This window comes from Anomalospiza imberbis, chromosome Z, assembly GCF_031753505.1.
Source record: "Anomalospiza imberbis isolate Cuckoo-Finch-1a 21T00152 chromosome Z, ASM3175350v1, whole genome shotgun sequence".
Lineage (NCBI taxonomy): Eukaryota > Metazoa > Chordata > Aves > Passeriformes > Viduidae > Anomalospiza > Anomalospiza imberbis.
Genome location: NC_089721.1, coordinates 43186891 through 43198498, shown reverse-complemented (window position 1 = coordinate 43198498; position 11608 = coordinate 43186891). Strand labels below are relative to the sequence as shown.

The 11608-nt window shown below is 38.0% G+C and overlaps 1 protein-coding gene across 1 annotated transcript; it reads left to right on the top strand.

Annotated features, from left to right (window-relative positions):
* Positions 1 to 780: 780 nt before the first annotated feature.
* Positions 781 to 6970, top strand: CZH9orf40 (chromosome Z C9orf40 homolog). Its single transcript, XM_068175975.1, is given in 3 exon segments — positions 781 to 856; positions 859 to 1178; positions 5165 to 6970. Coding segments are annotated over 3 exon segments (555 nt in total). The 3' UTR covers positions 5324 to 6970.
* Positions 6971 to 11608: the final 4638 nt, after the last annotated feature.

Here is an 11608-nt window from a genome sequence, read left to right as displayed (position 1 = left end):
CCTTCATTAGTGAGGTGTGTTTCTATTTATGATAGATGAGTAATGCGATGACTGACTCTCACAATTAACGGACAAATATCATGTGTATTGGTTAAGAAAAGTTTTATAGATTTATAGTTATGTTTTACCCCCTTGCATTGTTATCAAGAGATAGCCGGGGCTGGGACATATGGGAGGGTTGGCTTGTCACTGTGGCGACATGTGACCTCCAATCAGGATTTGAGGAAGGGTTCTGCACCACTGGACAACAAAGAAGGGGTCGTCGACGGACAGAACCTTTGGAGGGGTTAAAGGGTTAAAAGGCGAGCACATGGTGGGGAATATCCACGGCGGTGCTGTAACATTTTCTCTCTTCAGTCTTCTGTTGTATTTTTGGTAGGGTTTGTTAAACCTTTCTAAAATTATGAAAAGTGAGTAGCCATTTTCTCATATATGGCAGACTGCCAGACACCCGGATGCCCATAATTCTTCGCTTTTTATTGTCCTTTATTGTCCTAACTCTGATTGTCCAAATTCTTATTGCTCTAATTTTTACTACTATAACTATTTTATTACTGTTAAACTTTTAAAATTTTAAAACGAGTGACTGGCATTTTTCACAGTAAGGGACTGGGTTTTTTGGATATTGGAGACTGCTGTAAGGCATGAAGTCCCGCGTCCGGCTCCATCCCTCTCGGCCGCTTGAGGCTCCGGCCGTGAGGGCGCTTGCCGCCCGTTCCTCCCGTCAGGCAGCGCGGCGGGCGGCTCCGCCCCCCGGCGGCGGCGCCGAGCGTGGCGCTCATGCGCGCTGCAGCGCGCGCCTGCCGCGTCCGCGCCGGCGGGGCACGCGAGCTCCGCGGAGCCGCCGGCGCGCCGCCCTCATGGCCAAGCGGCGCGCGGAGCCGCTGATGTGCCACGTGCCCGCGAAGCGGCTGCTGCGGGACCCGGCGCTGCCCCGCGCGGGCGAGCGGCGGCCCCGGGCAGAGCCGGGATGCGCGGCCCCGGCCGCGCTCAAGCGCCCGCTGGAGGAGGCGGAGGCCCCGCCGGGAAAGCGGCTCGGGCCCGGCGCCCCCCGTGCGCAGCCGGGTGACGCGGGCGGCGGGCGGCGGCGCTGCGGCGGGACTGTGGCGCCCCAGGACACGCCGGCGGCGGAGGGACGCGCGGGCGGCCGGGGCAAAGAGCGGGCCGCCGTCGCGGCCGTCGAGGTAGCTGTGCGGGACGGGCCCGCGTCGCTCGTCCGTGGGGAGGGAAGGTGGGGGGCGGTGCCGGTAGCGGCTGAAGCGTGTCTGCCGGACGCGGGTGTCCGCCGGGGGTGCTGGCGGGCGTTCGCCGGGCACGGCGCGGCGCTCGGCGCCGCCCAGCCCCGTCTGCGCCTCCTCCTGCGCCTCCTCCTGCGCCTCCTCCTGGCCGCGGGCATCTTAAAGCTCCTTTTACTTTTGTATTCCTTGAGGCAAGAGAAGTATCATCCAGCTTTACCGGTTCGTTCCCCGCTCCGTGCCATGAAACATGCTGTCCACCTTACCCGAGGTTATGCTCAGCTTCATCCCCGTCCAGCAGTGCGGGGGAAGCTTGCCGAGGTTTTTCAGGTGTTGCCTCTGTTGTGTGAGGGTGAGGGCTAGGCTCGCTACAGCGTCAGCTTCCCAAATTTCGTGTTTTGACATTTAATAGCAATGCCAGAGCTGTCTTTTAACATAAATATTTAGCGGAGGTGGTGGTCTGAGGAGGGGCATCAGTGTCATAATGATTAGATTATATTCAAACGAGTTTTCTGGTTAACTTTGAGCAATATACATTTTTCTTCCTGACCTTGACTGCATTTTACATAGTAGTTCAGCAAACAAAATCTGGTACATATGAAGAAAATTGTAATTTAAAAAAACAAACCAAAAACCCCGCACAATGAAAGCAGATTGTGATCAGATTTTCACACATTTCAAACACAGACGTTTGGTACATGTTAAACTAACTTTTCCTCCCACCTGGATCTTGAAAGACTATTAGATCTTTAGACTCAGTGATACGGAAGTGGCAGAAAGTCTGATCAGGTTAGATGGGCTTTCATTGGCAGTTGAAGACTTTAATTTCAATAATTTGAGGCGTATCACAGTATAACACTCACAATCTGTAAAGAAAACAGTGGCTTTTATTTTTCATGCTCTGCCTTTTTGTGTTTTCTTGGTTGATGGATTTGTTAGTGGGTTTTATTGATGATGGATGGTAAAATTAAGGCAGGAAGAAATTCAGAAAAAATTCTATGTCATATGAATATTATACAGCCATTTTAAACACAAGCATTTATTTTATTTTTGAAGGTGAAACACTTATTCATAAGTATAGTAATTAAACAAATTGAACAAACCTCTATGGAACAGTTTGGCTCCTGTTACAGGTCAGGTATACTTGCTCTTGGTGTTACTTGGCATAATTTTGTAAGCTTTAGCAGTGATTGGAAGGCCACAAGCCCCTTGAATTTCCACACAGTGAAGATTGGTTCTCTATATAAATTATTTTCCTAGGTTTGTATTTTAAACAGGTTGTTTCTCTCAGCACAATATTTTATAAAAATGTTTTAGTTTTAAAATAAAGCTTGATTAACACTTCAGGCTAGAGATATTTCTTCCAGTTTTTGTGTGTCCCACCTATATATTTTAAATGTTTTATAATGATATTTCTGATGATGATTTTTACACCTTTATGAAAATACAATCTTTAGGTTGGTATTATTCTTTGCTGTTTATGGCTTGTGTATTTCATTACATTAATAAGTATGATCAGGATACTGTTAATTTCACAGTGGTTTTGTTAAAATTTAAAGCATCGTACTGCAGTTGGCCAGAGAAGAAAGATTATTTTAATTCAAAGTACACTTTTGCAACTAGAGTTGGAAAACTTACTCCTTAAATATTGTGCAACTTAGCCTATAGAAATGGAGCTTTTGTATGTCTGAGCTTGCCTACCTTGTTGCCTACCTTGCTAGAATTTCTACTCAAAACCTATGTGGAAACTTACTTAGTTGAAGGTGAATATCTGGTGTTTTATTTTGCCTTCTAGGTACGAATGTTTAGCACTTGTGCCTGTCTTTTGTTCTTTTTTTTTTTTTCATTTTCACACTGCAGTATTGCTGATCTGTAAACCTGAAAGCTTTTGAGAGTAATTATGCATGTAGTCTTAGTCCAAAATTGAGTATGTGTTTATGAACTCTTAGACTCGTAATAATTTTGAAACGAGGGTGTTGTCATTCACTTTATGCATACAAAGCATCAGAGTTCTGATTTTTAGTTCTTAGTTCTCAGTTAAAAAAAAAAACAACTTACTAAAATGTCAGGGAAGTACAAATAATGCAGGGGAGAATTTGTAAAAGTAGTTGACAGTTTCTGAAAGTGCACTGCCTGAAATTTTTTTCAAAGAATGTTTTAGCCATCTGCCCTGCACAGTTCTGTGTGAGTGATGCTGCCTATGTTGCAATACAGACTGGAAAGTCATCTTTTCCATACTTGTCAGTTGTTGTTAATGCTGTGCTGTACAAAACTTCCAGTTTACAAGAATGGGCAACTACTTTTAGTTTGGCTTTCTTCCAGTTTCAGTATAATCAATCCTTTTGTTCCTGTGTCATGGTGTCATTTAATTGGTTTTGGTCTCAATTAATGAGAACTTTTGTTCTTTAATATTTTCTAAGACAAACTTTCCCAATGAGGAAATTCACATTAGTAGTATTCTACAGGCAAGGCGCCGTCTTACTGCTATGAAATGTCTACACCTTTCATCCTCTCTTAATTATTATAGGTTTTAAATCATGCAGAGGTTTTGCAGCAGGAAGATGTTTCTTGAAGTACAACAGATTGTAGTTCAGGAGAGGTCTGTGTGGTAACAAATAGAAAAATGTATTCTTTAAATGAGAAGTATGGTAATTTTATGTACTTCTCTCTTTTGGGAAGAGTGGAGAAAGCATAATTTTTCAGTATTTGAGAAGGTGTAGGGATAGTATTCACTACTGTTTTTTTTAATTCTGTTGCAAAACCAACAGACAAGTAATTAATATTTTCAAGAGCCACACCGTAGAGGCCCGTTGAAGTTGACTTAGTCACAGTGTGGATTGTGGTGATGTTTTGACCCCCTACAGGCTGTACTTTGGTATCTCAGAAATACCAAAACAATTACATTTTATTTGTTAAAAAAACTTCTGTTCAGCGTCTGTTAGAGCTTAGACAGTGAAGTAAAGTATTTAAAAATTTGAATTGTATGTTAGGAAAAATGCAAACTCAATATAATGTGGAAATGCATTATTTTAGGTTTGTGTCAGCATACACTGTTTTTATATACCAGAAGAAAATACATGCTCATGACCTAAGGAATAATTTAATTATTTCCTCTTCCTAGATGTATCATGTCCCTAGAAACATGTGCAGCTTGGCCACTGTTGATAACTGTGACATGTTTATAAACAGACAGTGCACTTTCTCATAGACATTTAAAAAAAAATTAAAATTGTGCTGCCATATTAAATTAGTAGATGAGGATGTGTTTGTTTCTCCAAGGATTTTTGAGATGCTATGTAGTTAGACAGGTTGGAGCATTGTGCTCATAATGCCAAGGTTGTGGGTTTGCTCCCCATATGGGCGATTCATTTAAGAGCTGCACTTGCTGGTCCTTGAGGGTCCCTTCCAGCTCAGAATATTCTGTGATTCTTAAGCTTTCCTCTCTTGAATACAAATTTGGATACGGAAAAGAAAAGTAGAATGTTGTTTAAGTAATATAAAATGCTTTATTTATCCTATATGTATCATCCCTCTGAGTTGCTGTTAAGTAGCTAAATACATTCTTTTGAATACCAGTTTCTAAATGTGCATGAAAATTGTATACTATTATGAGAAGAAAAAGCAGTGAGCCGTTTTTGTATGGAAAGTCCAGTAATTGCACAAGTTTTACACCTTTTTTTCTGTGCAAAAGTCGTAAGCTGAAGAAATTTATGGAATTATGGAAGCTGTTACATAATTCTTTGCAAGAATATTAAAAAAGGCAGAAGTAAATCATGATCTAGTTAAGAATCATAAAATAGTTGTTAATATGAAATAGCTGAGTAACTCTTCTTAGTTTCAGTTTTTCAGATAAAAACTTTCTTATTTTCTGCTGCTGATATACACATTAATGTTTTGTTAACTTTTTGTTTATTTGTCTCTTTTCAAAGCAAGAAGAAGAATTCTGTCAATATAACTCATTCCTGTACTGGAGACCACCACTGCCTGCTGTGGATTTGTCTGATATTCAGAACCTAGATGAAGAGACTCCATCGAGTGCTAAAACTGCTGCAAGGACTGATACCTCAGAGACTGAAATGGAAACCTGATCAGTTGTTTCATAGCTGTGTGTCTACTCCCAGGAAACTTGTTTCCATTGACATTCGGGTTCTGTTCCTTGGGTGAATAATAAGCATGCTTATGTGGTCTTGGAGAAACTGTTCTGGCAGTCTTCAAAAGCAAATCTGAGTTGCCTTAGTGGATGGGATAAATGGTATTAGGTACTTAACAGGAAGCTGTCTGAAGGTGGGCAGTAAGGAGGAGCCAACAGTATAACAAGAATTCTTGAAGACATGGAGGCAGACTAAAAGAAGAAAATTATACTTTGAGATGCAATTAAAAGAAATGGGGATATGTTACATGTCAAAAGGAAATGCAAAATCATTTTGTCTGTCCTGAACAAAAATCATGTGGTACCTGAAAGAGAAGTATTTAATGTGTGAATTTATCATAAAGCACACAAGCTCTAGTGATTTCTAATGTGTTTGTTTTTTTTTTTTTTTTTCTGTAAAATAGCTAAACCAAAAAATAAGAGTCCATCAAAATTGGACAAAGCATTCCCTTTTCTATGCAAACTAGAAACCAAGTGTGGCAGAGAAGGGGAAGGAAAGGGGGCTACTTTTTGCTGAAAGCTGCTGCTGTTCTGAAATGTTTCACATTCTCATTGAGAAGTTTTTTCACCTTTTTTACATTACGGACAGCAGTGGGCACCCTGTTTTTTTATGTTTTTGGTTCATTCTAAAGTTATTGCTATTCTTAGTCTTTGTGAAGTTCCTCTGAACTAGTAGATTGCATATGAATGACAGGTTTGGGCAGATATGTCAAGGAAAGTCAGCACAATATAAAATGATCACACACACTCTTTCAAACTATACTGACTGAGGTGTAGTGTTTGCAGAGACTGTGAATCTTGCAGAAGGTTTTTGCAGAAGCTCATTGAAATAGTTTTTTTTTTTGCTGTGAATTTTGAACTTAATGTTTGTGATTTGCAATTTATTTACAAATTGAAGTACAATTAGAAAGACACCTTTAACAATAGACTGAAGTTGTATGGGAAGACTTACATTTTGGAATATGATTTGTCTTTAGGGATAGAAAACATTGTATTTTTTCTGTAATCACTATGGAAAAAGGCAACTTTTGAATTTTATTTTTTTTTCTAATAATGTGTTTGTTAAAGGACAATAAAGTTTTGCCAATGTGTATGTGAAAACTTAGGCACTATTACTATGTGAAGTTCTTGACTTTATTTCATAAGATTGCTGCTTCTGTATATTTATTTATTTATTAGGTCTTTTTGCTTAAAATAGTGAGCTTGTCAGCTTCCTTGGTAAACACTAGGAAACTTTTTCTGGAATTTGTGCTGCCTAGATATCTTTATTTGTTGCTTATTCATTGAACTTGTTGAGATCTCTGAATACCTTCTGAAAAAAGGAGGTGGCTTAGGGACTTAAACAGTTCACGGTGCCTCTTTGAATATCCTTCTGTTTTCTGTCAGATTAGTTGGATACATATTTGGACAATATGCATTTTTCTCAGACAGTTTTAACGTTTTGTTTAAGTCCAAATACACCAACTTGTCTTAGGAGATACTTTGAAATTTTTCTAAAAAACAAACTCCTTTTCTGGCAAGAAGGCTATAAAACTGTTATTTCATGTTTACTATAAACAAAATAAATTAGTGGAAAAAATAGATCTATTAATTTGTTGAAGTGTTTGAATTGGTTATATGATCCACGTTTTGACCCTATATGGTACATGCATTCCTGTGAGTTTTATAATATTTCAGACCATCCAGTGTTCTCAGGATCCAGTATTTTGCATTATTAGCTAGTATCTTTGCAACACACTGCTCACTTAAAATCTGCTTGGTGCCTCACTCACAGTAGATACATCCTAGCAATAGCCTGCATTTTATTATTAAAATCTGTCATTCCACTCCATTCATGGGACAGAAGATGTTTTATTATGGTCTTTGAAATACATGTTTGATCTATCCCATAACTAGATAAATAAGTCCTTTACAACAAATTAAGCTTGCAGTGTGCAGTAAGCCATATGTTTACTTCATTTGCAATTGTGCTGTCGGCAAGCACTTTCCTCATAGTTTATTTCAGTTGTGGACTCTCTTGCAGGCTGGAATGCTATGGCTACTTTTAGAATGTTTCCTGAGCTGATTCATTTTTTCCATTCATCTCTTTGCAAATAGAGGTAAATTTAAAAGCCTTGGAAAACTATTTGAAATTACTCTTGAGAGTCTGGGTTATACAAAAGGCTGGGGCAGTAATGGGGAGTGATGACAGATACATAAATTTTGCATTAGAGCTGACAAAAGGTATGATAAATTGGATTTCTCAGTGTCTGGTGTCTCCAGATGCCATATGACACTGAACTACCAAATTGCTGGTCTTGACTTCTGACCCCATTTTACTAGAGGCTTTTCATTCAAAAGCTGCATGTAAACTCTATGTAAGCTTAGAACTTTTAATTTGCATATACATTAACATCCAATGAAAATATAATGTTTTAAGATAAAGAAATGCCATCACGCATCAAAACAATTTGGTAGCTGCATACTGACTGACAGTTTTAATTTGGTATTGTTTTAATTTTCAGAATAAAAAAATAATTTATATTTTCTGTAGTTAACAGGGAGTTTGGTATTCTCTAAAATACTTTTCTCTAAAAGGAAAAAACAGTGTCACAAGCTTAAGAACTTGTAAGGGGTGACCACACCTAGTTACCACCCAGATTAATCAGTTGCTGCATCAGCAAGTTGCACAGTAAGAGTACAGGCATAATAGTAAATCAGATATGGGAGTTAAATATGTTTCAAAGCAGATTTAAACAGAAAAGTAGCATGACCAACTTTAATAAATATTTTGCATTATTCTAAACTGTCTTAGATTGTCTGATTTGTATTTATTGGAGGCCTGCACTATGTTTATGGTTCCTAAGATAGATAAGCCTCCGGGAAGAGATTAAAGCTCAGTCCAGATTAGGAAAGTGAAGAACTACTGTGAAAAACAGGCTGCATAAATTAACATGTGTTGGTAAATAGACTGTAGAAAGAAAGGGGAAAAAGTGGAGGATGGAAGGTAGGTGATCATGAAGTAACTCAGCCTGTGAGTGCAGGTATAGTTGACCAGCAGATCAACGACAAGAATATTTTCAGCATTAGCTCCATCTTCAGCACAGCAACGTTACAGTAATTTGAATATGGTATCAACTAAATGTAATAGGTTTCTCACTGTTTTGACAGTTGCTGGTTGATTTTTTTCCTATTGGCCAGGAATTTAATGGATGTTTAAAAAGCATGCTTCTGTATATGGACTTGGAAAATATATAGGGTCCTTCATAAATAATATAAAAGTGTGCAAATGTATGTATTACCAGGTGAAACTGAAGATAATTACTATCCAGCATCAGCCAGTATGTTCTAACCAGAACAGGAGATTCATTTGGGGAAATTAATGTATTCTTTTTTGAAAGCCTCTGACCATGACTGTGGGAAGAGGACTTAGACTGCACAGACTCACTATTTTCTGCAGCAAAACTTGTGCTCAAAGGAGCATTTCATAATAACTGATATGCCTGGGCTGGCTTAATTACTTCCATGCCTACAGTTATAACTTAGACACTCTAGGTGGCAATACACATTCACAGCAACTTACCATGAATCTGGAAAATGTTTTGGGTATGCTTTTATTCCAGACTGCTACTTAAAATTCAAGCAGTGACATCATGAATGCTAATCATTTCCTTACTTGATACATAAATAAGGGTAGATCAACTCACAAGTCCCTGATCATAAGGTGACACAAGGTTTTCAGCATAACTAGAGTAAAAACGTTGTGTCAGGGAGTTTTGATTCAACCCTTAATTCTCTCCAAATCTCATCCCCCAAAAGCCAAAAAGCAGCCAATCAAACCCAACTATCAATTTAATACATGGGATTTTGTTGTCACTGCTTTGTATCACAGTTTCCTTTACTTAGGACTGGGGAACAAACTTTATCAGATTGCATGTTGGATAGAAGCCTCAGTTGGTGGCTGAATGCTACTTGAAGTGTCTAAGGTAAGGAAGTGTCTAATATGAGGAAGAGAAAGGTAAGTGCTAATTCAAAAGAAACTAACTCAAGATGAAGTGTTTAAATGTTTGTATATAGGTAACTATTTGCAGCGAATGAAGAAAATTAGAGAAGGGAGATACTTATTTTCCTATTTCTTGATTAAAATTCCTACTTCATGCTTTTTGTATTAGAGAATTTGATGGTGAGGTATGGTATAACAGTATATTTTAATTACTGTTGCCTTTGAAAGTAATAGTTGTAGTCAGTAGTAGTTTATGTTTTTAATGTTCTTGGTGAAGTATTCTTGTGTTCATGACTTCTTAGTCACTTCTAAGGACTTAAAAAAAATATTGTTCTTTCTTCTCTTAAAGCCATACAGATAATAACGTTTTCCCCTACTGAAGGAAAAAATAGTGATAAGTTACCATTTCCAGGGGAAAAAATGTGAAAGCCAGATGGAGGCAAACTAAATTTTTGTTTGTGTGTTTACTTTGTTTTCAAAAATATTATGGTGGTTGATTGTTTTCCTGCTTTTGTTTTGTCTTATTTTACAATAATGAACTTTTGAAAGAAGGGATATGGACTCACTAAGCATTGCATTTTTTCCCACTTTCCTTATGTGAATACTTGCAGTTCATATTTGGATTGGTATATGACTAATTAAATTATTTACCAAGTATAACGTTGAGAAAATTAAACAAAAATAACATTGTACTATCTGCAGTGGAGTTTAAGCTAGAGAAAAGCCTTTCATGCAGAGCTATGAATGGAAATGAGCCATTCATTGTTCTCCTGCCCAGGTGAATTTTGTAACGTTTTTCATTTGAGTAGTACACAGATGCTTTTCTACCTAAATTGAAACATAATAATAAATTGTATGGGATCTACTAATCTACTCAAAGCATCAAATACCTCTCTCTGAAGCCTGATACTACATGCTGGATATTTTCTTTTGATGCTTCAACTTGTAGAGTATGGAAATTGCTTTCAATTTCTTTTAATTCCTGGAATTTAAAAAAAAAAAAAAACAACTTATTTTGTTTCTAGTTACATAATTATTATTTAAAAACTGCTTTGTCATAAAGTAAGCTACCAAAAATCCTTTGGTTTCATGATCATCAGTTGGAAACCACAAACTTTTTAAAAATCAAATAATCACAAAAAGTTGCATCTATGTATGCTATAATAGTTTTTCTTCTTTTACCTTTATGAAATTGAAGAAACCTGTAATTGAAAAGAGATGAATCTACTTCAGACAATCCTCTCTATTTCTAAATATGTAATGTGCAAATGCAGAGACACCAAAGACAGTTTTTAATTGTAGAAATTTAACTCATAAAAATAGTTCTGAAGTATGATTGTGAAATACAGTATGAAAATAAAAATCAGTCACTAATTCACAATTTTGTGAATTTGTGAATTGCGAATTTTGTAATTTGATGTGATTTTCGCAAGGATGGACCTAAACTCATTTCCTCTTCTAGGCTAGTCAGTTTTTCCTCAGAAAAGAAAAATACTTAAGATGTTTTCATATGAGGAAGGAATTTAAGAGAATTCTACTTAACATATTGCCTATGCTGATTTCTTTGATAATAAAAACTACAATTTAAAAACACACTATAGCAATTAGCAAACACATTGGTATAAAAATCACGTAAGGCTAAGACACTTGGTTGTAAGAGAAGAATGTTGTTTTAGAAATGGGTGATTGCTGCAAGGAAAGAGTGAACTTAATTTCTTGAATAGAAGTAAGCTTAAATTTACTTTGCTTTCCTTTTAGAAATCTGGGTACCTAAAGGTGAAATTAGAGCAGCAGCAACAAACAGCAAAGTTAATGAGTTTGACTGTTCATGTTATGGTATTATTTCTATTATTTAGTATGGGTTAGCTACTCAAAACACTATTTAAAGCAATAGTGGTCATAACAGTGCTCTGCCTAGCTCACACTAGCATCTGCTGGTAACTGCCTGCTGCCTTCAGCAGGGGGTGCTCAAAGCTATGCCCTGCAGGCCAGGTACAGGTGAATCCAAATGGTTCCCTGCCTTTTCTGCCATGGCTTGGCCATCAGGCTGTACGTGATGGGGAACCCTTGCCCAGACCCCACAATTGCTAGGGTAGCTTGTGAAAGCCAACAGTCAGGTGTTTCTTCCTTGCCTGCAGAGCAGTCAGCTGTTATTAAACCCACATGTCACATGAACATGGATGTTTCTTTGACCTTTGGATGACTGGCACGGACAATAGACAGTATTTTTCACCATGGAAC